This window comes from Phasianus colchicus, chromosome 19 (genome assembly GCF_987193195.1).
Source record: "Phasianus colchicus chromosome 19, bPhaCol1.hap1.1, whole genome shotgun sequence".
NCBI classification, from domain to species: Eukaryota; Metazoa; Chordata; class Aves; order Galliformes; family Phasianidae; genus Phasianus; species Phasianus colchicus.
The window spans coordinates 12,775,836-12,801,578 of record NC_143454.1 but is presented as its reverse complement, the minus strand read 5'-3'; the positions used below and the strand labels follow the sequence as shown (position 1 = coordinate 12,801,578).

General features: G+C 46.7%; 1 protein-coding gene and 1 long non-coding RNA gene across 7 annotated transcripts; both read right to left on the bottom strand.

The window, feature by feature from the left end:
* Nucleotides 1-206: 206 nt before the first annotated feature.
* On the bottom strand, nucleotides 207-5,524 carry LOC149915488 (uncharacterized). 6 transcript variants are annotated; one of them, XR_016458878.1, is made up of 6 exons: nucleotides 5,482-5,524; nucleotides 3,808-3,903; nucleotides 3,146-3,216; nucleotides 2,872-3,009; nucleotides 1,692-2,314; nucleotides 207-1,145 (listed from the first exon to the last, which is right to left on the bottom strand). It is a non-coding gene; the product is annotated as an uncharacterized LOC149915488 (long non-coding RNA). The 6 variants fall into 6 exon arrangements; XR_016458877.1 differs by lacking the exon at nucleotides 5,482-5,524 and adding an exon at nucleotides 4,091-4,315; XR_016458881.1 differs by lacking the exon at nucleotides 5,482-5,524 and having other exon boundaries at nucleotides 207-717; nucleotides 1,013-1,145; nucleotides 3,808-4,023.
* A 4,559-nt stretch (nucleotides 5,525-10,083) lies between these two features.
* LOC149915487 (rho GTPase-activating protein 32-like) lies at nucleotides 10,084-23,886 on the bottom strand. The gene is made up of 17 exons (XM_090121200.1): nucleotides 23,624-23,886; nucleotides 23,293-23,370; nucleotides 22,554-22,631; nucleotides 21,747-21,869; nucleotides 21,554-21,631; nucleotides 20,822-20,903; nucleotides 19,972-20,115; nucleotides 19,310-19,412; nucleotides 18,621-18,753; nucleotides 18,021-18,103; nucleotides 17,563-17,670; nucleotides 17,061-17,206; nucleotides 16,359-16,560; nucleotides 15,419-15,564; nucleotides 14,508-15,228; nucleotides 12,819-13,316; nucleotides 10,084-12,695 (listed from the first exon to the last, which is right to left on the bottom strand). Exons 3-15 carry the CDS (start codon nucleotides 22,605-22,607, stop codon nucleotides 14,801-14,803), a joined length of 1,830 nt encoding a protein of 609 aa, XP_089977326.1. The 5' UTR covers nucleotides 22,608-22,631; nucleotides 23,293-23,370; nucleotides 23,624-23,886; the 3' UTR covers nucleotides 10,084-12,695; nucleotides 12,819-13,316; nucleotides 14,508-14,800.
* Nucleotides 23,887-25,743: the final 1,857 nt, after the last annotated feature.

Genomic DNA, 25,743 nt, shown 5'->3' with positions numbered 1-25,743 from the left:
CCAAGAGAACATGGCAAGAAATGCCAAAACAGGAAGCCAAGAGGACGTGGCAGGGAACGCCAGAACAAGCGGCCAAAGAGAACATGGCAAAGAAAGCCCATGCAGAAGGCCAAGAGAAGGTGGCTGGGTAGGTCAAAACAGGAGGCCAAGGAGAATGCCACAGGGAACGCCAAAACAGGACACCTAGGAGGATGTCACAGGGAACGCCCAGGCAATGGCTATGAGATGGCAGGAAATGCTGAGGACAACAGCCAAGAGAACAAGGCAAGAAATGCCAAAACACGAGGCCAAGAGAACATGGCAAGAAACACCAAAACCAAATGCTGAAGAGAATGCAGCAAAGAAAGCTAAGTACAATGGCCAAGACAATGGGGCACAGAACACCAAAACAGGACAGCAAGAAAATGCAGTAGATAATGTCTAGGGTAAAGAGAAGGAGAACACTGCAGTGAAAGGCCAGAGACAAATAGAATGTGGGAAGAAAAGGACAGGCAGCCTTTGGGGTACCCTAAAATGCAATAAAGAGCTCCGGGAGTGCTACGTTGTACCACGCTACATAATGGGTAAACATTGGTGTGCATACGCTGCCCTTACCTGCTGGGCAGACAATTACCAGTCAGCAAAGTGGGATTCTGGGGCATTCCAGGAAATCCAGCTTTCCGTTTCTAGCTGTTCTCATGAAGATTCACACATCTCTCCATGCAGACGTTACAGCACCTGGGAGAACCACAGCTCCCAGTAATGCTGCACAGTAACGAAAGCACTACCCTGCATACATTGGGGGGCTGCACTCTGTGCATGATGCTGCTCACCAGCAGCACAGTAGCTGAGAACAACACACAAGAAAAGGCTCAAATACCCAACAACACTTTTGCTTCCATCTCCTCTGATAACTGCTCATTATATACAGCCCTCACCTTTGGCTGTGCAGGTGGGGATTGAGAAAGCAATGCCACCCCCACCAACAACCTCCCTGCCCCACACTGAGAGTCAAGATAGGGTTTGGGATCACCTGAGGAACCTGAACATCCAGGAGTCTATGGGTCCCAATGAAATGCATCCCAGAGTCACGACGGTATTCGCTGATGCAGTCAACAAGCCATTCTCAACGGTATTTGAGAAGTTGTGGCAGTCAGGTGAAATCCCTGGTGAGTAGAAAAAAGGCAACAGCACACCTGTTATTATGGATAAAAAAGATGACCCTGGGAACTATCAACATGTCAGTCTCACCTCTGTGCTGTGAATGATCGCAGAACAGATCCTCCTGGAAGTCACTCCAAGGCACATGTTCCAGTGCATCACCACCCTGAGTGAAAAACTTCCTCCTAATATCCAACCTAAACCTCTCCTGTCTTAGTTTAAAACTACTCCCCCTTGTCCTATCCTGATCCACCCTCATAAACAGCTGTTTCCCCTCCTGTTTATCCACTCCCTCAAGTACTGGAAGGCCACAATGAGGTCTCTCCAGAGCCTTCTCTTCTCCAGTCTAAACAAGCCCAGTTCCCTCAACCTTTCCTCATAGGAGAGGTGCTCCAGGCCTCTGATCATCTTAGTGCCCTCCTCTGGACCCACTCTGAGAGTTCCAAGTCCTTCCTGTGCTGGGGGCTCCAGGCCTGGACGCAGTTAAGCAGATGGTGCCTCATGAGAGCCGAGTAGAGGGGGAAAAGAAAAAAAAAAAAAATAATAATCACCTCCCTCTCTCTGCTGGCTGTTCTTCTTTTAATGCAGCCCAGGATATAGTTGTCTTTCCAGGATGCAAGTGCACACTGCTAGCTCATGTCCAGCTTCTTATCCACTGGGATCCACACATCCTTCTCTTCAGGGCTGCTCTCAAGCGGTTCTTTGCCGAGTTTGTATCAACATCTGGGATTGCCTCTTCATCAGTGACATTGACAGTGGGGGTCAAGTGCACCCTAATGACACCGAGCTGTGGGGTGCAGTGACACACCAGAGGGATGGGACACCATCCAGAGAGACCTCAACAGGCTGAGTAGTGGGCACTCAGCAATGTACCTTCCCAGCCCAGAAAGCTAACTGTATGCTGGGTTCCACCCAAAGATGCGTGGTCAGTAGGCAAAGGGAGATGATCCTGCCCCTCTGCCCTATGCTCGTGAGGCCTCACCTGGAGTGCTGTGTCTGGATTTGGATGGCTGCAGTGTAGGACACAGACATAGAGCTGTTGGAGTACATCCAGAGAATAGCCACAAATATGAACCGAGGGATGGAATGCCTTTCCTATGAAGAGAGAAAATTGGGGCTGTTCAGCCTGGAGAAGTGAAGGCTCTGAGGTGACCTGGTAACAGCCTTTCAATACCTAAAGGGAAGAATGAGAAAAAATTTAGGTTAGATATAAAGAAAATCTTGTGAGGGTGGTGACACAGTGGAACAGGTTACTCAGACACATGATGGATGCCTTATCCCTTCCAAGGTGAGGCTGGGCCAGGTTCTGGGCAACCTGATCTAGCTGTATCACAGAGCCTCTCTGGACCAGTCCCAGTATTCAGCAAACCAGGGACCTCACTTCATCACACTGTTGGGAACCAGAGCTGTAGAGCTATTGAATGGGGGACAGGGGATGGAAGGAAGAGGGATGGGGGTTTGGGTGTCATAGAGATTAGGAAACTAATAGGATCTCCAGACAATTAGGATGGAGATGTCTGGGGTGATGCTGAGTACAGTGGTCCAAAAGAGGACAATCCTTGGCCTTCTATAAAGATGAAGTCAGATCTGCTGTTCAAACAGAAAGGACTGTAGGATCCCATGGTGGTCAGTCACAATGTGCTCTGAGAACAATGCCTTGGGGATCCATTACCATTGACAAATTTGTAAGGGAGATATGGGAGAGAACCAGACAAAATAGGAACAGAATACCTGTTATCACTATGCTTGAGTGGTGCAGACCATATTAAGCACAGTGAGGATGAAGCAGATGGCCACTACGTTCTGGGAGTGTTCTTCAGGTCCTGGCCGAAGCACCTCACTCTATCATCAGCCGTGTAGTGCAGCAGGCTGGGAGAATAGACCCCATAGAGAAAGGTGAGCCGCCTGCAACCCATTTGATCCCTAAGTGAGCTTCCCACAGCCATTAGAAACCTGCCTGCATACAAGCTAGTGCACAAACACGGGGCTTGGAATGCTCTGTTACCTGCTCAGTAGATCTCAGAGTGCTTACACCCCTGATGAGACAAACTCCAGCAATCCCTAAACCCCATCAAGCTAAAAAAAAAAAAAAAAAAAAAAAAAAAAAAGATCAGCTGATTTATTACATGTAAGGGTGCACAGAATGCCTTTAAACAACTTTGTATGCTTGGAAGCAGTGCATAACACTCTTAACTACAGTCATGAAATGGGATGATAGAGGTGCACACAAACCATGTTTGGAGCCCCAGGTTGGAGATCATAAGAACCATGAAATGGTGAACAGAGATGGAACCAGAAGATAACAAGCTCAGAAAGATTTGCTTAAAAGACCTGGAGAATGAAGAACCTCTTTATGGAAAAGGACGTTAGCTCTGGGCATTCCCACAACAGCAATGCTCAGTCAGCTAACCAGCATTATCCTGAGGCTGATTGAAGCATTCCAGAAATGAGGGAGCAATGAAAGAAAGAAACATGTGTCAGTCCTTCAATCACCATATCAGAGAAAGGGAGATAACACCTTCATCTCCCTTAGAGAAGAAAAAAGGGCATTGTGATGACAAACATGCAAATACAGCTGCTCTAATCCAGTTTGGGGTCCCCCCAAAAAGGTGGAGCTCACAGCCCTGAAATAAAGAAGGAATTACATGCCCCGTTCCAAATACTCACCCCACTCTCCAAGGGAAGCTGCCGCCAGGATGCTGCACCTATGGCTGCCAGGCCTTAAATGTAGTCAGGATACCCCCAGAAGGGGATATCACAGCCCTGAAATAAAAAAAAGAATAAGTTACCCCATTCCAAGGATGAACACTCAGCCCACACTGCCAAGGAAGCAGTCTCCAGGTAGAGATGCTGCCCTTGTGGCTTCCACCCCTTAAAATGTGGTCAGGATACTAGAGGAAAAAAAAAAAAAAAAGAGAGATTACAGCCCTGAAATAAAGAAACCACTTACCCCCTTCCCAAGAACCAACACTTCCCCATGCTCCACAGGAAACAGGTGCCAGCACTTAAATGAGGTCAGGAAGCCCCCAAAATGGGAAAAAACACAGCCCTGAAATAAGAAGGAATCACTCGCCCTATCTCAAGGACCAGACCTCGCCCCACACTCCATGGAGAGATGCTGCCCTTATGGTTTCCACCCAATGAAAGCAGTCAAGATGGCAGCAACTTCAGTAGAAACAAGGCATGGCAGCAACTTCAGTAGAAACAAGGCATGGCAGCAACTTCAGTAGAAACAAGGCATGGCAGCAACTTCAGTAGAAACAAGGCATGGCAGCAACTTCAGTAGAAACAAGGCATGGCAGCAACTTCAGTAGAAACAAGGCATGGCAGCAACTTCAGTAGAAACAAGGCATGGCAGCAACTTCAGTAGAAACAAGGCATGGCAGCAACTTCAGTAGAAACAAGGCATGGCAGCAACTTCAGTAGAAACAAGGCATGGCAGCAACTTCAGTAGAAACAAGGCATGGCAGCAACTTCAGTAGAAACAAGGCATGGCAGCAACTTCAGTAGAAACAAGGCATGGCAGCAACTTCAGTAGAAACAAGGCATGGCAGCAACTTCAGTAGAAACAAGGCATGGCAGCAACTTCAGTAGAAACAAGGCATGGCAGCAACTTCAGTAGAAACAAGGCATGGCAGCAACTTCAGTAGAAACAAGGCATGGCAGCAACTTCAGTAGAAACAAGGCATGGCAGCAACTTCAGTAGAAACAAGGCATGGCAGCAACTTCAGTAGAAACAAGGCATGGCAGCAACTTCAGTAGAAACAAGGCATGGCAGCAACTTCAGTAGAAACAAGGCATGGCAGCAACTTCAGTAGAAACAAGGCATGGCAGCAACTTCAGTAGAAACAAGGCATGGCAGCAACTTCAGTAGAAACAAGGCATGGCAGCAACTTCAGTAGAAACAAGGCATGGCAGCAACTTCAGTAGAAACAAGGCATGGCAGCAACTTCAGTAGAAACAAGGCATGGCAGCAACTTCAGTAGAAACAAGGCATGGCAGCAACTTCAGTAGAAACAAGGCATGGCAGCAACTTCAGTAGAAACAAGGCATGGCAGCAACTTCAGTAGAAACAAGGCATGGCAGCAACTTCAGTAGAAACAAGGCATGGCAGCAACTTCAGTAGAAACAAGGCATGGCAGCAACTTCAGTAGAAACAAGGCATGGCAGCAACTTCAGTAGAAACAAGGCATGGCAGCAACTTCAGTAGAAACAAGGCATGGCAGCAACTTCAGTAGAAACAAGGCATGGCAGCAACTTCAGTAGAAACAAGGCATGGCAGCAACTTCAGTAGAAACAAGGCATGGCAGCAACTTCTTCAGTAACACATGAATCACTCACCACTTTCCAAAGGTCTGCATTCACTCCCAAGGAGACAACCCCCAGCTAGAGATGCTGCCCTTACTGTTCCCAGCCCTTAAATGTGGTCAGGGAGGGGGTGGAGCCAAGGTCAGCCCTATCCGGTCCCATAGGTGAATTGCTTCCACCTGTGCTCACAGGGCTGGCTACACCCTTCACCAGGTGCTCAATCACTGCTTCTGGCTGTGAACTAACTGTTCCCATAAGGCCTGAAGCAAAAAAAAAAAAAAAAAGACTAGTAACAAGCTGGTGATTGGATCTGCCTGTCTGGCAAGGGGAGTTTTATCAGTGGATGAGCAACAATGGCACGCATATTTTGATTCAACTCTGTCCTCAAAGGCAATTGGTAAAATTGCCTGACTTTCTAAAATTGGTGACTCTGCTGGTGACACTGGGGTGACACTGGGGTGACATTGGGCTAGGATGATGTGGGGGGGTGATGCTGAGGGGTGATGTTGGAATATCATGGGGGGACATCAGGGAGTGATGTTGGAGTGATATTGTTGGGGGGAATGTAGTGGAAACCCTAAGGTGTGGCTTGAAACAATAATTGAGAAGGGACAAACCAGAGGAGCTCAGGTGCACGAAACGCACCTGAGTGATGAAAGGGGTGGATCCTGGCTCCACCCCCTCCCAGGCCTCATTTAAGTGTTGTCAGCAGAAATGAGCAGCTTTTGCTGGAGGTCCCTGCTTGCTTGAGATCTTCTAAAGTTAAGCAGATTTTGTTCCTTGTTTTTGTGTTTATAGCTGCCGTGTTTAAGCAAGTCCTCACTTATTGCAACCTAGGACTTACTTTTTTGCTATTGTTGTTGCATTTTCCATCATGTTGTAGCATTACAGGAGGTAATTATTGGTGGGGGTGATGTTGGGGTTTTTTTGAGTAGTATTGTTGGAGTGAAGCTGGGAGGTTACATTCCGATAAGACTAGGATGGTGTTGGAGTTTCACTGGGGGGTGACATAAGGGAGTGATATTGGGGTTACACTGTTGGGGTGACACTGGTGGGGGCACACTGGTGTGACACTGGGGTGAAACTGGGTTGAGGTTGTGCAGTGATGTTGTAGGGTGATGTTAGAGTATCTCTGGGGGATGAGATGAAGGAGTGACGTTGTTGGGGGGGTGACATTATTGAGGTGATGCTGGGAGGGAAGTGAGGGAGGAATCAGGAAATGACGTTGGGGTGATGTTGTTGGGGTGACAAGGGAGAGACGTTGGGTGGTGATGTTGGGGTATCACTTGGGGTAACATCAAGGAGTGACATTGTTGGGGTGACATTACTAGGAAGGATATTGGGCTATCCCTACCCTAAGAGGGGTTTCAACAGGGAGTGACGCTGCGGTGATGTTTGGAAGTGATACTGGGGAATGCTGGTGGGGTGTGGCTGGGATTGACATCAGGAAGTGAAGCTGGGGGGGTGACACTGGAGTGAAATTGGGATGATACAGGGATGATATTAAGGGGTGACACTGGGGGTGATGTTGGGGTATCACTGGAGGAAGTGATGTTGGGTTGATGTCGGGGAATGAAGTTGTGGGTTGATGTTGGGATATTACTAGGGTTTAACATCAAGGAGTGGTGTTTTGGGGGGATGTGGGGGTGACGCTGGGGTGATGTTAAGAGTGACGTTGGGGGAGACATTACTGGGGTGAAATTGTTGGGGTGACACTGGGTTTATTTTGGGGAATGACATTGAGAGGTAATGAGTATGACTGGAGGTGACATCAGGGGGTGATACTGGGGGAACGTTGTTGGGGTGATACAAGGAATGACACTGGGGTGGCACTGCTGTGACAGTGGGGTGATATTAGGGAGTAATGTTGGGGGGATGAGGTTGGGTTATTGCTGGGGGGGGGTTCAACAGGGGGGTGACACTGGGGTGATGTTGTAGTATTACTGGGGGCTAACATTGGGGATACTGGAGAATGTTTCTGGTGTGTCATTCTAGTGACAAGGGTGATGTTGGGGCTTTTCTGGAGGGAGTGACATCAGGGAGTGAATGCTGGGTGGTGATGTTGTTGGGGTGTTACGTTGGGGATCTAAAGGCCCCTAACTGAAGAATGATCCTGGAATTGAATAAGGTATTTTGGCAGTTTTAAGGGAGTTGATATTTGTGGCTGTGGCTGCAAATGTTTTGTGGAGAGTGCTATCCTTGGTATTTGGTCTTGTTCTTGCAAAGACTTGTTTCCCAAGTTGATGTTCCACTTGGGCTCTGTATCACACGCTGGCTGCATGGGTACAGCATGCAAGCGGAACAAACCCTACAGACCCTGGGGAGAATGAAAGCAGGAGAAAGCACGGAAGTGCACTTTGAAGTGGGGGATGCCGTGCTGGTGCTGCCAATCGAATCTACCGCTGGCATGTTCCTTCTCTCTCCTCTTTGGTGACTTGCCATCTCTCAAGGGTCAGATAGTAATAGCACACCTGCTTAGGGAGATTCTGCTTCCCACTTAATGGAATTATCTAACATTTCAGAGAGTGACACTGGAGGAAGTGACACTGTGGTTGTGGTGGAGTGATGTTGGGATATCAATAGGGTTGACATCAGCAAGTAGCACTGGGGTGACATCATTGGGGGTGATGTTGGAGTACCACTGGGATTTAACATGAATGACTGATGGTGGGGTGAGAGCGTTGGGGTGACACTGGGGGATGACAATGTTGGAGTGACACTGAGGGTTGATAGTGTGGTGATGTTGGGGGGTGACATTGTTGGGTTGATGCTGGTGGGTCATGTTGGGATGACAGGGGGGTGATATTAAGGAATTACGCTGGGGGAGTGATGCTGGAGCATCCTTGGGGGGTGACATTGGGGTGTTGGGGCTGATGTTTGGGGTGAAATAGGTAGGGTTTGGGAGTAGAGTTTGGGGGAAAATAGTAAGGATTTGGGGCTGATACTTGGGATGAAATAATGAGGTTTTGGAAGCTCAATTTGGGGTGAATTAGCAAGGACTTGAACCTGGAGTTTGGCGTGAAATACTGATGGTTTGGGGCTGGAGTATGAGGTGAAATGGGCTTTGGAGCCTATTCGGATGGCAGTTTTCAATGTAAAAAACATGTTCTTTACAGTTTCCTTGCAGGAAGAGGATAAAGAAACTCTGCTTTCACGCAGGAGGGGATACAATATACCTTCAGCAGACTCCCACTATTGCTCAAGCCACCTCACTGAACTTTGACAGAAAGTTTCACTGCCTTAGAATGTGAAATTGTATCCATGTGTAGATATTTTAATTGCAGGCACATACCCTGGAAAGGTGGGGGAAGTGGCAGCAGCACTAGATGACTCAGAAATTGAGATTCCACCTGCAAACTGTCAGGGACTAAGTAAAGAAGTAAAATTTTAAGGCAGCAAAGACCAGCAAAATTGTGCAGACTTGACTGAACCAAAGTGAAGATATGTGAACTAGTGTGAACAGAAGTGAAGCCGTGCAAAATTTTACAAAACCATGTGAACTTCATGGAACCTCAGTGAAGACCAGTGATCCTGTAAAGTCTTCAGTGAACCAGGGCGGACTTCTGCAAAGCCCAATGAAGACCCACAAACCTGTACAAAGATACCATGAATTTGCACAGACAATACAAGTAAACCAAGTGAAAACCCACAAAATTGGGCATCCTTCGGTTTATTTGGGTGTGGAATTCTGGCAATGCAACCCAACTGGATAAGTCCCTTGTAGACCTGGTAGTATTTTCTTCACAAATAATGAAATCTGAATCAGTAGGACATTGTTCATGCCCTATTACCTGACTCTTACCTTCTCCTCCCCTGGTTTCTCATTGCCTGAGTACTTCAGGTTCACAAAAGACGAAAATTAAGAAAAAAAGAAAGAAAAGAAAATAAGGGGAAAAGAAAAAGAAAAAAGGGAAAAGGAAAGAGTAAAAAAAAGATGTAGAAAAAGAAATAGAAAAAGAATAATAAGAGGAAATAGAAAAGGAAATAATTAGAATTATAAAAAGAAAAATTATTAGAAAAAAAAAAGAATTAGAACAGGAATAGGAAAAAGACAAAATAATTGGAATTAGGAAAATAAATAGAAAACGAATTGGAAATAAACTAGAAGAAGAATTGGGAAAGGCTGTGGAAAAAACTGGAATTAGGAAAAAAAGAACTGAAATTAGAATTACAAAAAGATAAAGGAAAAGAAAACTAATTAAGGAAAACAATTAAGAATTAGAAAAAGATAAAAAGTAAAAGAATGAAAAAGAATTAGAAAGAGTAAGAAATAGAAAAGAAACAATAAAAAGGAAAAGGGAATTCTAATTATAAAAATTATTAGAATTAGAAACAGAAAAAGAAAATAGAATTAGAAAATGAAAGAGAAAAATAATTAGAAAAAGAAAAATGAAGAAGAATTAGGATTCGAATTGGAAAAAGAAAAAAATGGAAAAAGAATTGGGAAATGAGAAAAAAATTAAAAAAATATTAGAAAAAGAATTGGAAAAAGAACTAGAATTAGAAAATGAAAAAAGTGAAAAAATAAAAAAAACCATTGGAAAACGAGTGAGAAAAAGTCTAGAAAAATATAAAAATAGAACTATGAAAAATAAAAGAATAAAAAAAGAAAAGAATTAGAAAAATAGAATTAGAGAGAAAAACAAGAATATGGAAAAGAAAATGAAAAGAAAAGGAATTGGACAAAAAAGAACAGAGAAAATAAATGGAAAATAAAATAGATGAAGAATTGGAAACAGAACTGGAAATGGAATCAAAACTGAAAAAAGAATTGGAAAATGAAAAAGAAGAGAAAGGAAACAAAAGCACAAGAGCAAGAGAAAGAATATGAAAAGGAATTAGAAAAAGAAAAACCAATGGATAAAGAAAAAGAATTAGAATGATAATTGGAAAAGGAAAAAGAACTGCAAAAACTGAAAATGCAAAAAGAAAAACCTGGAAACAAAAATAATTAGAAAAAGATTGAGAAAAATAAAATGAATTAGAAAAAGGAAAAATATAAAGAAAAAAAATAGAAAAATATCAAGAATTACAATGAGAAGTAGAAAAAGATTTAGAATCAGAAAAAGAAAAGAAACTGATTCAGGAAAAGGACAGAAAAAATCGAAAACAAATTTAAAAAAAGAATCAGAAAAGAATTAGAAAATGTAAAAGAAAAAAACTGAAATAGAGAAAATGAAAAGGATGTGGATTGGGGAAAAGATTTGGAATGGGGAAAAGAAAAAGAACTACAATTAGAAAAAGAGTTGGAGTTAGAAAAAAATGAAATAGAAAAAAGAAAAAAAAGAGTTGGAAAAAGAATTAGAGAAAGAAAAAAACAAGGAGTAGAATAAGAATTAGAAAAAGAATTTGAGAAGTCATTAGAAAAGGAGAAAAGAAAATGAAACAGGTATTAGAAAAAAAAACAAAGAATTATAAAAAGAAAACGAAGAATTAAAGTTAGAATGAGAAGTGGTAAAAGGAAACGAAAAGGAATTGGAAAAAGAAAAACAATGAAAAAAAGGAAATTTAGAAAAAAAAACTAGACAAATAATTAGAATTAGACAAAGAAATAGGGAAAAAAAATGGAAAATTATCCAGAAAAAGAGAACGCAAGAACTACAATTAGAAAAAGAACTGGGATTCAAAAAAGAAAAAAAGGAAATAGAAAAAGGAAAAAGACTTGCAACAGGAAAAAGAAATAGGAAAAGAATTAGAAAAAAAAATAGAAAAACAAAATAGATTAGAAACAGGAAAGAAAAAACAGATTTAGAAAGAGAAAAAGAGAGATTTAATAAAAGGAATGGAAAAATAATTGGTAAAGGAAAAAGAAATGGAATGAGAATTGGAATGGGAATTGTAATATGATGAAGAAAAAAATATGGAAAAGAATATGACAAAGAAAAGGAACATAATGAAGAAAAAGAAAGAAAATTGGAAACGGAAACAGAATTGGAAACAGAATTAGCAAAAGAAAAAATTAGAGGAATAGAAAAAGAATTCAAAACAAAAAAGAATTGGAAAAAGACTTGAGAAAATAAATTAGAAAGAAAAATAAAAGGAAGTAGAAAAGGATATAAAAGAATTAGAAAATGAAAAGGAGAAAAAAGAAAAAGGTAAAAAGGAAAAGAAAGGGAAAAAACAAATTAGAAAATTATTCAGAAACAGCAATGAAAAAAATAAAAGGAACTGGAAAAGGAATCAGAGAAAAGGAAAGCATTACAATTGGAAAGTGAATTAGAAAATGAAAATAAATTAGAAAAAGGGGGGGAAATAAAAAAAACAAAAAAAAACACGAAAGAGAACTGGAAAAGAAGAAGTTAACTCTAGAAACCCCAAGTCATACACGGCCCTCACTGGAAGCCTGTTTTGGAGCCTACCTCTTCTTTTTGCATCTCACTTGGTCAAAGCAGAGCAGTCAGCATTTGGGTCGCTGTAGCTCCAATGAGGCACAGATTGACAACATGAAACACTAGAAAAGAGAAACAAGAAACACTGCATAACGGCAAGAAATGATATTAAACCCAAAAAGAAAAGAACAAACCCATGTTTGGTAGGAGTGGCAGAAGCCGCAGGCATCCCATTGGTAATTGGGAGCCTAAGCCAGCTACTGTGGACGTGATGAGTGTTGGTCAAGCTAGAGTTGAACTCCATCAGGGTACGTTTGGACTTTGTGAGCCCTAGAAGACAAGGAGAGAGAAGGAACCAGGCGGCGGATGTGAGACGCAGTGCCAGTGGAGCATCCCTTCAAGGGACACTTCTCCTGTCTCACCCAGGACAGCTTCTCTCCTGTTTTTTTTTCTTCTCAGGGTCTGCATGCTTTGTTTTGTTGGCACACCGCATCTGCCTGGCCAGAGAGAGATATGGAGACCAAGTGGAACACTTGCTTGTAAGTATATGGTGGGGAAGATGGTGTAAAATAAGAACATCTGGTGAACACAAAGTGAGCACGAGGGACAACCAATGCCATGAATATAGGACCTCTACAAGCATGGGAGTGGCCTCAGGGGTCAACATAGCTTGTCGGACAAAATAAGGAGTGCATCTTGGCACCCATCTATGGCTCTGGTTTCCTGCTGTAACCACCAAGAGCCTCAGTACTGTCCTCACACGGCTCAGAGGGCCACAGTTCTCCAATGCTACCTGTTGAACACAAGACAAGATCTTCTAATAAGGATGAAGGAATCACCCCTTCGAAGCATGTGGGCATGTCTAATACTGCAACCCAAAGAGATCAGGAAGGGCAATAGCATCTGGAGTCTCCAGTCCTGGAAGGAGAAAAGAAACCTCCACACGAGATACTAAACAACACGGGTTAGTAAGATTTAGGTGTCATTCTAGAAACCACAAGTCATACACAGCACTCACCCAAAGCCTGTTTTGGAGCCTACCTCTTCTTTTTGCATCTCACTTGGTCAGTGCATAGTAGTCTGTGTTTGGGTCATTGTAGCTCCAATGAGGAGTCAATTAACAGCCTGGAAAACAAAGGAAAGGAAGAGAAACACTCCATAATGGCAAGAAATGATACTGAACCCAAAAAGAAAAGAACAAACCCATGCTATTTGGGAGAGACAGAAGAGCTATTAGTACTGACAAACAACACAAGATGGGAGCAGAAACAACAACATAAAATACTCACGTTATTAATTCTAATGCAGAAACAACATTCCATTCCTACATAAGTACACAAACACTGTGTAACTGCACAAAATGACCATGACCACTTTTGAGGAGCATGCTGCTCCATGAGAGCTCATGCAGTGGGAGAATGAGGAATGGCTGAATCCAGGTCCATGATCTCTTTTGGTACCATGTGGGGTAGCTTCTGGAGACTGCAGGACTCTGGCATGACAAGCAGCCCACAGGCAGGAACAGGAGAGCATCAAGATCTGCTAGCGAGAAAGAAAAGGAAATCCCTGAATCTTCTTTCTCCACAAGCATTTGGGATTCTTTCTTCTTTGCAGGAAAAAAAAAACCAACTCCATTGTGATTCAGTCCCAGCACAATTATTAGGTATATGGTATGTACCAAAACATTGCATATTGTTAGGACAAAAGCTGTGGCATAGTTAGTGAGAGGATCACAAGTAAAATTAACTAGATGTCACCAAGATTAAAATTCTCTTTGAAATTTGTTTGCATTGTCCCAAATCACCTTTCAAAATTCAGTGGGTAAAGCATTTCTTTTACCTTCCACAACTTAGAGCTAGGGAGACATTATTTGAATTATGGCAAGTGCATCTACAATTAACTGGTGGACTTTTTATATTAGTTCTTTCACACAAATCCTTACCACCCAACCACAAATATCTTAATTGGTCGACTGCCTTCTAACAACTGCTTTCTTAACAAACATCTGGTCGTAACTTTTGGATGTCTGCTTTACAACATAGACATAACCTCTTAACTGCTTCATTACCCCTAGTATTAGTGCCTTTTACACTGGGTCATTGTTCGGATCATCCGCCTGTCCTTGCTTAGAGATAAGCTTGGAAGGAGGACAGAGGGCAATATCTTGGAGCCTGCCTACGGCATCCTAACGTTCCCACAGAGTGGGACAGTTCTGCTTTGTGTAAAGGCCCCGACTCCTTGAGAGTTTGTTCAATGGACTTCACTTCTGCTGGCCTAATGAACAACCTTAAAGTACGTTTCCCAGGTCAGAATACTATACCCACATTGTTTAGAACATTTAAAGTCTGTTGCAGCTTCGGGAGAAAGAATTGGTCACGTAATTCGGTAACTATGTCTCTAAAATATGTTACCTATATGCATATGGTAATCTTCCTGTCCACATCAGCTATTTCTAAGGATATGTGACAGCTTCATTCTTTAGATCAATTGCCCTTTTTCAATGTTCAGTGCAGAAACAACACTTTCACTTTCCACAGCATTTACCAGAACCACAGAACGGCAAGGGGGCTGAAAAGGACCACAACCATCATCCAGCTCCCCAGAACCCCCACACCCCGTCGCAGCCGACTACAGCCTCAGATCTCGCTAGATCCCCCCCGTCGCCTCCCTGCAGCTTCCTGGAGCCCCGCACGGCCCCTCTCCCCGTCCCGGGACCGTTCTCCCGCACACCTCCGGCACAGCTGTCCTCAGCACTCGCTCCCGTCGCGCCGCGGCTTTCCTCTTGGTGCTGCCCGGACAGCTCCGGCTGCCGCCGCGCTGTCCTGCGGGGCGGCCCAGGCGGCAGGAGCGGCGCTCTGCGAGGAGAGAGTGCCTTGCTCTTCGTTGCATTTGTCCCGGTCTCTGTGAATGAAGACTCGGAAGGCAGTCAAGGCGTTGATTGAGCACGAGCGTGCTTTTATTATTACGTAAAAGACAGGAGGGCGTGAGAGGTCCAGGGTAAAGATGGGACTCATCCTCTCTTGTCACGGAGAGAGTGGCTCAGAGCTCTCAGTGCTGCTGCCCGGTGCCTGGGGCTGGAGGCCTGATTCTAAGACCCCGTCCAAGAGGCTCGGCTTCTCCTCAGCGACGCTGACCTGCTCCTGCGTGGAGGTGCTGCTATCGGGGCACTCGGACTGTGCTTGGGCTGGGCTGCACTGCAAAGGCACTGGGTCACAGTCCAGGCTGGTGACTGTGGTGTCCAGCAGGCTCAGGTCAGCATCTTCAGCACAGCCGGGAGAAATGAGGGCGTGAACTTGGATGAGCTCCTTCTCTCCATGGCTGTTGTTATGTGGAAGGCTGTCATCTGAACCACAGTGACTCGTGCTTCCTAAGAGCCCTCCATCGATGGAAGCACACAGCGCACCATCGCTACTTGCCCCGGCTCTTCTGGCTAGACAAGGGCTCGATTCACCTAGGAAGGATACACAGGGGTTAGTGTCAAACTTTCACAAGCTGAATTATGAAAGTGGCTCTTGATCAGGGGTGATCTGAAGATGCTAGGTATAGGTTGGAACGCTAGAAGGAGATACAAGTCCACTTGTATTGCATGAATTCTATGTCGCTGAAAAGCAAGGCTTTGAAAGCTGGATTCACACCCTTACCTGCCAGCACCACGACTTCTGTCTCTGAGGGCTCCCTGGGACTGCGCTGCAGTCGGCGTTTGGCCACAGAGGATGGTTTCCGCAGGCTGAAGCAGGAACGCCAACTGCCAGCTGGTGATTCCTTCATCTTGCTGGGTGGACGTTGTCTGGAGAGAGAAAACAGTGACTGGTGTGAGTCGTGCGTGGTGCGGGGTGAGGGAAGAGCTGCACTGAGCTCTTGCCAACAGTTGCTTGTTCCTGGCACCGCCTGGTTTCTGCTGAAGCACAGCTTAGAAACTCGCTCTCTTTCAAGCAGTTGAGGATGGTTCCACTCCTATAGCTCAGCCCTGAAGCCTTGCTGGCTAAATTCCCCTAAACTGTGTCAAGCAAGATGCAGAGCACGTGAGCAAAGGCTCCGCGGCTGTACAGGACAGCATCTAAGGGATGGCTCTTCTGGAGCCAGCAGGCGTAACTGCTTTCTGAGGAACCGTGCAGCCATAAAGGAAATTCAAAAGCACCTCTGACTCTGACATCAACACCTCGTCGGCCCCATCTCACCGCCAAGTTTAGTTTCTAGTGCCAGCAGGTCTGACCAACAGCTCTGCTTAGAGGAGAACCGGAACTGGTTTCAGGCATGTGGCCCCGACAGCTGGAAAACCCCAACGTTTCAAGGTAGAGCCAGCTCAGGCCAGGGTAGACGTCAGCATGGCTTTATACATCTCGTGACTGCGTGCCCAGCAAGGAAGGAATGGCAGCCTCGTGTGGCTAAACCGAATATGTTAGTTGAATCTCAGAGTCCAAAGGGAGCAGAGATTCACTGCAACAATTCACTTCAGGCACCGTTACTTTAATTTAGCTTCCACATGTTTTGGCGCAAGAAATAATGGGGGAAAAAAAAAAAACAACAACACAACCCACCCAAACAATGATGATGGTTGCTGGAAAACAAAGTCCTCTTTACCTTTCAGATGGAAAGTTGATGATTGTGTGGAATTTCCCCTGTACAGCTGTGGGGCCTTCTTCCACTTCTATGTCCCTGCTCTGTGTCACAACGGAAGAGCTGCTGTGGCCTCGCCTCTGAGCCTGTGCCTCCTCCAGGGTGAGCAGCTTTGTGGCAGGAGAAGACACCCACGCAGACTTGGGCCCTGAGAGAGAACCGTGCCCTGTAAGGGAAAGCCACAGGTAAGAGCGAGGATCACAAAGCAGCACCACAGCCATCACAGTTCTGGGGGAGATGCTATAGTTTTCTCAGACCTGCTTATCTGAGCCACTAGAAGAAGAGGAGGTCAGAATAAGCATGTGGTCAGAGGTATGTTTAAGGCAGAGGACAGAGTCATAATTAATAAGAGCAGCTCACTGTATCGAAATGGGCAAAGAAAAACCCTAGAAAGCGGGGGTAGGGAACTCAGAAAGCTTCACTGCCACACTTTCATCAAGCTTCACCTGCATGCAAAACATCGTAACGACAGTGACGGTTTTTTTCTCATTGTAAAGTTTGGACTTGGACATTCTCAGCATCCAGCAACAGGATGCCAGATTCTAATCTAAGCCCAGAAGTCTGCTGTCCCCTCGATAGAAAAAGTGTATTTCAAAGATCTTGGAGAAGGCCTGGATTTGATCAAGGTGTCTGATCAAGATAAAGCTCATGGAGGAAGACACTCACCTGCTCCATCTGCCATGTCTGATCCGGATTTGGAGCAGAAGAGGACATCTGCGTGGTTGATGATGAATTCCACCACAGCCGACTGCGTCTGCAGTTCCATGCAGGCGGCTCTTCCGCTGGCGCAGGCAGACTCGTTCTGCTGTGATCTGTAGAAAAGGCAGATTTTAGCAGTCATTTATCCAAGATCCAAGTTTCCCCAGGTCTGGATTGTTGCAGCCAAAAGCTGTCAAATTGGGCTCCGGAGGCTTCCGCGGTGATGCCGCTGAAGAAATTCTCCTGGATGGTCAAGGACACACCAGTCCCATCTAAACAAGAGGGCAGAAATTGTCATCTAGAAATTGTGCCTGTGAGGTTGGAGAACAGTCCAGGCTCTTGCTCTGCCGTCAGCCACTTACTGCACATTGTACAGGAGAAGAGCACATTCGATGGAGAAAAAGGTAGATTGCATTTTTTTCCGGAGAACAGATCCAAGCAGTGTGTTGAAATGGAGAAAGAAGTTTACCTTAAGAGGTTTGGAGCCCACACAATCGCTAAGTTCTTAGCATGCATGTTTGTCACGGAACAGTTCCCGGCTAGACGAGCCAAGTGTCTTATCAGGTATTCCAGTGTCCTGGAAAATAAGAGAGGCAAATATTCAGCACCAATGAGCACGCGGTGCTGCGGTTCACAGAGCAAGCCTCAATGCATGTTATTGCTACTGTCACTGAAGATGAAGTAGATCCAACTTGACTAAGTGCCACACTGTGGCACCAAGCCCCAGCACAGCACAGCTGCAGCCACCAGCTGCACCAACTGTGCCCCCGTGCCCAGGAACCGACCCAATAAATTAACCCCGTGTAGCCTTAAACTGCTTCAACATACGCAGGCATCATGTTGCCAGCATGAGACAAGCCTGGAATCACACCATTGCCCTCTGAAGTGCAGCACAGCTGAGCTCAACAGACTGAAGGCAGCACTGACCTGTAGTGAGGCGCGGGCAGCTGCTGGATGACGTCCTGCATTCTGACCAGCTGCTCCTCATCTGTAGCGGCACCAACAGCCTCCTGGAATAGTGCAGAAAGGGACAGAGACACAAATCAGGCTAGATACCTGCCACAGGATCGTGAACTATGGGGACAGCGTGCAGTTGGTCTGCGCCGAGACAGATTTTACGCCTTCCAGGAGGCATCTGGGGAACATAGCGGCACGCAGCTGGTGCCATCAAGGCCAAGGAGTCCAAGCAGCGGGCCGGTTTACAGCCTGATTGCGCAGCTCAGCTCCTCAAGCTTCAAGTGCACTTTGCTATTAATCCCATTCCCATTCTATAAATACTTGGGGAATAGAAAAACAAAACAAAAGAAAAAACAAAAAACATGAATTCTCGCAAGCTTTGTGAATATGGAAATAACCGCCTCCTGGGACCACCGAAAATGGCATCCATATGATGCATGATGTGGCAAAGACATACGAGTAAACCCCACGGGGCTAACAGAAAAAGGGCCTCAGAGCTGGGGCACTGCTGCAGCCATCTCCCAAGAGGCCCAGGGAAGAGGTAAAGGAAAGACGTTGCCTTGTGCTTACCGAGAACTTGTCATACAGCTGGTCGGTCAGCAGAGGGTTCGGGAGCTCCCTGAAGTACATTTTGCAGACGGAGCTCACGCTGTGAGTGTCGCGGATGGTTAGCTCAGGAATCTGCTCAGACTCAAATTCTTGGCTGGAGAGAAGGACACAAAAACGGGCAGGGGGGTTGAGAAAGAGGAAAACAAGTCAAAAGCCACACCAAATATAATCAAGCATTGGAAGGGCTTCCCGATTAACAGGAGAAAATGAACACTCAGTCACCAGCACCACACGAGCCATGCTGGATGAGATGTTTCCAAAAGGAGACCTTTTCGTTTTGCTAAGGCATTTCCCGTGACTCTGACAACTGGCTGCCTAGTCTACAATCCTAAGCCAGGAGCCCGGAGCAGCAAGGAGGAGTGTGGACTGCTCCAAAGGGCTCTGCAAACAGGAGGAAACGGGAATGAGAGCTGGCAGCGGTGACACCGCAGTCCCCCACAGCCTTCCAGTGCTCTGAAGGACAGAAGGAGAACTTCCTGCTCCAGCAAGTCTGCTGAACGCCCCGTGTTCCTATCAAACAGTGACAAGCCTGGCGCACCACCGCTGAGCGCACACTGCCTGCACAGAGCTGCCCCACGGCGCAGGCCTCTGAGCACCCACAACAGGGCACGCGCCCCTACTGACCGCTGTGTCAGTCGCAGCACTCTTACCGCAGTCTCTGGATGTTGGACGCGACACCGGACAGCCGGTATATCCCTTGCACTACGCCGTGCTGCTCAATGAACTCGGCGCAGCTCTGGAGGACCTGGGGGACTAAAGAACACGTGCCAGCGGTTACTTGAGCTCCTCATTCAAGTCCTGGTTCAGGCTGTGCTCCTGTCAAATCTCATCCGCTAAGCCCAGCCAGGCTACTGCTTAGTTCTTCCTTACAGAAGAAAGCTGTCCAAGACGAGGAAACTGGACAGACATGTGTTCCTTGCATTCAAGAAATGTCAGGACCTAGGAATCAGCCTAGAGAAAGTAATTCTGGGGAAGCCGGAGACACTGCAAGTCCCACCACAGCTCCCATGGGAATGAAAGGAGGTGGGAAATCTCATGTCCAGGAGAGCTGGGAAACTGATGCAGGACACTCTCCTTGGCCAAAAGGCTTCCCTTCTTTTCAGGCTAGCGTGGGATTGGCTTACAGGCTTTGGTTTAAGCAAATACAAACGTGCTTGTCTCTTAAGAGCATTAGCCTCAGTTTATCTTTCAGCCATCAACTTCCATTACACGTTTCTCCACCGGTACCAACCTGCCCCTTTGCTAGATATGACCTCCCTTTCATCTTTAGATGCCCAACAGAGGAAGATCTCAGGAACGGGCTGTCCCTTACCATCGTGACCAGAGTGGAGAAGATGCTCTCCCAGGTCACAGCCAAACACCCTTTCCTTCTCCACCTCCCGCTCTTTCGGTTTCTTTGGGCGGGCCTTCACCAAGGAACGAAGGAAGGTGATGAGCTTGCCGCGTTTCTTTGGCACTGCACGACAACAGGAAGAAACCAGTTCATTTCAGGTTTGGCTCAGTTGGACAAGGCCAAGCATAACACATTCTACAGAGCACGTCAAAACGGGAAGAACATTAACAAGTACATAGAAAACTGGATTTTCTCCCATCCCTGCAGGAGGAGCCAAAGGCCAGGTTGGATGGGGCCCTGGGCAGTGGGGTCTAGTCTCACATTAGATGTGGAGGTTGGTTGGCAGCCCAGCCTGAGGCAGGGGGGTTGGAACTTGATGATCCTTGAGCTCCCTTCCATCCCAAGCCATACTAGGAGGATTCTATGATTTCCCCAAATCCACTCATAAACACGGGAGGATCGGGCCAAATCTCTGCGCGTTCCGATGGAGTTTAATGCACTCCTCTTGCTTGGCTTGCTCAACTTGAGGATTAAGGATCCTCTTGAAAAGTCACGTTCTGATCAAGCATATCACTAGCACAACCAGGCCTCTAGCTGTCCACCAGGGACACTGACTGTTCTCAACCTCGTACTGACTCGCAGGAGAACTGCCTTTGCCCTCCCTCATTCTCATTGCCTACAAAACACCAGCCATATGCCCCATTATATGCCTGAAGGATCATCAGCACAGACTATAACACGGGATGGATAAAGGAGGTATTAAACACAGAACACACCCAAAAAGAGACGCCATTTTGCTTCCCTGCACCATCAAATGTAACATCTGTACCTGGCTTTGGCACTGAACTGAGGAGAGACTCCGGAATTTTTCCATTGATGAGCTCCACGCACTCACTTGGGAAAAATCCAACCTGTAACAAGAAAAAAAAGAGAGGTGCAATACTGAAGGCAGCATTTCTCAGGCCTGAACTGTTCAACCAAAAGCCACCTAACATTTTCCTCGGAACGTGCTTGCCTGACGCGCCGTAAGACTATCCAACAAAAAGTGGCCTGCATAAAAGTAATAATTATTCAACATTTGCAGCCAAAAGACCTTCAAAACAAATAATTGCTTCTGTAGAAGATGTAGAAGAAGAAAGTTCTTGCTGACTGAGATGCAGCTGCGATCCCCAGCTCCGAGCTACCCAGCGTTCTGCAGCCAGCAGCAGCAACAAGCACGCGGAGGGTCTGTTACCCTACCTTGGCTGACAGGCAGTAACTTCCTAAAAGACACTAACTTCACGTTCTGCATGGGTGCAAGCAAAATACTCTGAGACACTGAAACACTGTCTTAGCTGCTGCATTTCCAAAGGTGGGGTACAGTGGCCGTGACCTGATGCATATTGTGAAGGCTCTTGCTTCTAAGTGAATTGAGGAGACAGTTTCCTACAAAGACCATCACTGACACCGACACAGGGAAAATGTTTACATCCATGAGCCATCCTGTGCAGGCAGCACAGCTCTTAGCCGAGATTCCCGACCTGACCGAAGTTGCTCTCTCAAGTCTGAAGCTTGTGCCTACCTGAAAGCCATGCTTGCCTCTCCACCAGGGGGTCAGCTCCTTTGGTGGCATATCAGTAACGCACACGATGTCTCCCACCTGCAAAAGACTGCAACCTCACCAAACATTCTGAAGGTATCCGAGAATATTCCTGATGTGTTCACACCTTATACTCTCCTGTACATGACAACTAGGAACGCCCTTAACTGCTTACCTCAAAGGAGAGTTCATCCGGTGCCTGGGCAACGTATCTCTTAAGAACATGGGCAGCAGCAACAGCTGGAATATTTACAGGAGACTCCTCGTGGATCAGCTGGGGCTTCCCATTGTTCTCAGTCTGAAACAGAGAGCACAGGCCATGGTGAGGAGCTGAGGACAAACGAGGACAATTTCAGAGCAAGGAGCACATCTGCAGAGAAAGATCCTTATCGTGAGTGCTTAACAAGAAACTGCAAGTCTAATAACAGCTGTTTCTCTTCCTGGTGTGCAGCAGTATCGCCAGGCAATGTAAAGATGCGTCTCTCTCTACCCAGACTAAGAGGACAAACACCCCAACCGAGAGGACTCCTGGAGTTTTATAAACTTGCCACGCTTGCAGTACTGTCTTGCCAAAGAGGAGCGTAAGAGTCTGCTTGCTTCCTGTAACCTATTGCTTGGAGACCTCAGCCATGGACTGGACACAGGAGCCGGTCCACTGACCCAATCCTTGGCTCACTACAAGTGCCTGCTTCCCTTAACTTGCTGAATATGAGAACTTGGTCTTTGGGTGACAAAATCCAGGCAGGATGGGGAAAATGCTTCTGCATGTTTATAACGCTCGATCTGATTCTGTCGGTACTATAACGTCCACGGCCATCTAGATGCTCGTAGCAAGGACATGAAGCTTTTCAGGCAGCTTTTCAGTGACACCGATAGAGCTGGAAGGATTCTCCCTCTCTTGAAAAGCAGGAGAGCTCATCTGCAGCTCACTCTGCCGGCTCAAGTCAGCAGAACAAAGACCAATCAGAGCTTCATACTCTACCTCCATTTGTGTCAGGTCAGGCCCACAGCTGATCTCGCTGCACGCGATGCCCATCACAGCAGGCACGACAAGCTGGAACTGAAAAGAAACACACTTCTATTTTCTCTGTTCACACACCACGGTATGGAGAGACTTCTTCAGAACTACCCTCAGTTACCCACTGGCATAGGCAGGTGTTCTAGAAACAACCACTTTGCTCAGTCAATTCAAACGAGACAGCCTATTGCGCAGCAGTTTACCAAGTCGCTATCCCTCTGCTAGCAGATGGGGACTCCGGCACAAAGCAGCAGATACGCTTGCTCAGAGCACTCCGACAGCGCAGTAGCAGGGCAGTGAGAGGAGTCACTGCTGGGGGTGGATCTGCTCCCCAGCGCCCAGCTCCCACCAGTTCACCTCCAGCGCCGGCCGCAGCCTTGCACACAGATTTCCTCTGCTTGCATCTCTGCTGTGCTCCCCACAGCTGTCATGCGCACACGCAGCCGAAGCACGCATGCTCGTGGTCACGTTGTGCAGCCCTGCACAAACTGGGACTAGGACTCCTTGCCTAAGGGATTGGTTTCCTAAAGATTAGCCGGTCACAGCATCACAGACAGCATCCTTCTGAGGGCTGAGCTGGAGGGAAAGTGGAATAACTCTACACGTGACCGGTGTCCTGTCAAGGCTGGATGAGGCTGTGTTACTAAACACGGTGCGACGCAGGCTGCAAAACCACATGGGGGGGACAACGTGTGGCACATACCAGGCAAGAGATCAGAACAAGTTCCTTGAAGCCGCAGCTGTTTCTTGTCACTTTGCTCTGTTCTTCCGCGAGCAAAAGCTGCATCAAAGGAGAAGGCAGAGGGCGGGGAGAGGAGAGAGAAAGAGCTGATCAGTGAGCTTGCACAATTTAACAAAGAAGACAAGGAAAAAGCCCTGAGACAAATGCCACCTCTATGCTTTGGAATGTAGCTACTGAGTGAAAATTATGTCTGATGGTCAAAGAGTAAGCAGCATGACACTACCAGCTCCGCCAGCCAGCAGCTTTCAACACCTCACTGTCCACCCGTCTATCTCACACTGTCTCAGCTTACCTACAAGATGCTGCACAAGACGGTGTGAAAACGAAGGTACTCAGTCGATGCACAAGTGCAACAAGCGAGCTACTCAGTCAGAGCTCAAGCGCTCCAATGAAGGGACGCAGCAGGCACTGCTCCTCCCCTCATTCTAGCTGCTTATGACATCACTAAGAGCCACCAGGCTGCTCCACCATGACAGACAAGGTGGGGAAGCAAGACCACGTCACAAGACCAGAAGATTCCAACACTCCAACATTCTAGAATCAGAGGGCGGTTGGAATTCTACCTCAGCCAAATCCTGGAGAAGCTGGCACGGGGTCGTCATGACCAAAGCGCAGGACCCGGCGCTTCCTCCCAGCAGCATACCTTGCAGTGCAGGGCCTACATAAAATCCACACTAGAGTCCTTTGTTTCATTCAAAAGTGTGTTACAGCACCGATCTATTTCACTGTAAGGAAATCAAGGAAGAGACTGGAGAAACACAGAACTGCTACGAGACTGCTATATACATTTCTTTCCCAAGTGGATTTTTACCTTTTTGCTTCCAGGACGACCTCATTTTCTTCTCCCCTTCTTGTGGGGAAGCTGCCTCCAGTGCCTGAGGTTCAGGAGACAGCATGAAACACGACACTAAGACAAACGCTTGTCATGGGCGAGGGGTGGCTGTGCTTTGCCAGGCATACGGCGGGGCAGTAAGTGCCACACGGCAGCCCCAAGCCAAGCCCTGCATTCAGTCACTGTGGCCACAGCTGGTGCATCGCTGCCAGAACGTATCCCAGGATACAGGTGGACGCAGGCACTCCTGCTCCTTCTGCAAAGCCATCCTCTGCAGAGCCCATTAGGTGCTGCTCAGTGCTATTCCAACCAGGCTCCCGTTTACTGCAGCCCTGGGATAAACACGCGTGTACTCTTCTGTGCAGCAGTGAGCTCCAGGGATGAAGCACAGAGGGTAAGCCAACAGAATCTACTGCTGACTCCATCAGCTCCTTCTTCTACCAACCATGGGCAAACACTGTGAGACAGAACATAAGGGGAAAAGCACTTCTGCTCACACGCCTGCAATGGAATTCAAAACAGCTATTGCAAGAAGAGCTCGTAGGGTAAACCTAGCCTCAGAGACACAAACGCACCAGGTTCCAGGAAATAGCATGGCACATTGTTGATGAAACGCTGCTTCGTTGCTCGGAGAGCACGCAGCATGCCGCTTTGACAGGCACAGCAGTGCTGCGACGTCCAAGCTGGGCACCAAAACCTCCCCAGCATCCCTGGCCAACGCTGCCAGGGAAATGCAACACCTGCATCCCTATCTGGCTTACGGCACACACACTGGGGGGCTGCCTTAGTCTCAGGTGGGAGGGATTTTTCTTCAGAGTATCTGGTATGATGCTATGTTTGGGTTCTAGGAGAAAAATCACACTGATAACACCCTGATCTTTATAGTTTCTGACAAGCAAAGTTGCACAGAGCCAAGGCCATTCTCAGCAAAGCTCTCAACAAGGAGCTGGGAGGGAACTGAATTAAGACAGCTAACGTAAACTGGCTAAAGGGATATTCCATACTATATGCCATCAAGTGGAAGGAGTTTTGAAGGGGATGAGAGTACATCTCACTCTCTTTTATTGCTTGGCGGCTAACTGGACAGTGGTTGGCGGGTGGTGAGCCATTGCTTGTACATCACTAGCAATACATTCATATATATATTCAGAACTACTTTTATCTCAAAAACATGAGTTTTACTTCTCTTTTTCCACCCAACACTCTCCCCCATCCCACGGGAAACAGGGGAGCGGGCAAAGGACTGCGTGGTGCTGAGCCACCCACCGGCTTCAACCACAACAGGGCCGCGGGGCAATGGGAGCAAGCACAGAAATAAAACACAGAAACTCGCTGTTCCTTGGGCTCGTGGCTGCCACAAAGCTCGTGTTTTAGTGACGCAGAGTACTGTATCTCCAGCTATTGTGTGTCTTGTTAACCACAAGCTCAGCTATGAGCTGTCACCACAAGCAAAAGATAAACGTAAACAAAGGCTTATATCCACACGTACCAATCTGGGTGTGAGCAATAAAAGCCCATTGGGCCATGGACAAGGCAGGGAGCACATAGGCAGGAAACAGGAAGGAGTTGAACTCCAGCTC

Excerpts from the sequence above, each read along its gene's own strand:
- LOC149915487 (XM_090121200.1), bottom strand. The coding sequence starts at position 22,607 with ATGGGCATCGCGTGCAGCGAGATCAGCTGTGGGCCTGACCTGACACAA. Across the intron at positions 19,413-19,971 it reads TCTCCACTCTGGTCACGATG|TCCCCCAGGTCCTCCAGAGC; the intron begins GTAAGGGACAGC and ends CGTGTTCTTTAG. Across the intron at positions 16,561-17,060 it reads AGACATGGCAGATGGAGCAG|GGCACGGTTCTCTCTCAGGG; the intron begins GTGAGTGTCTTC and ends TTTCCCTTACAG.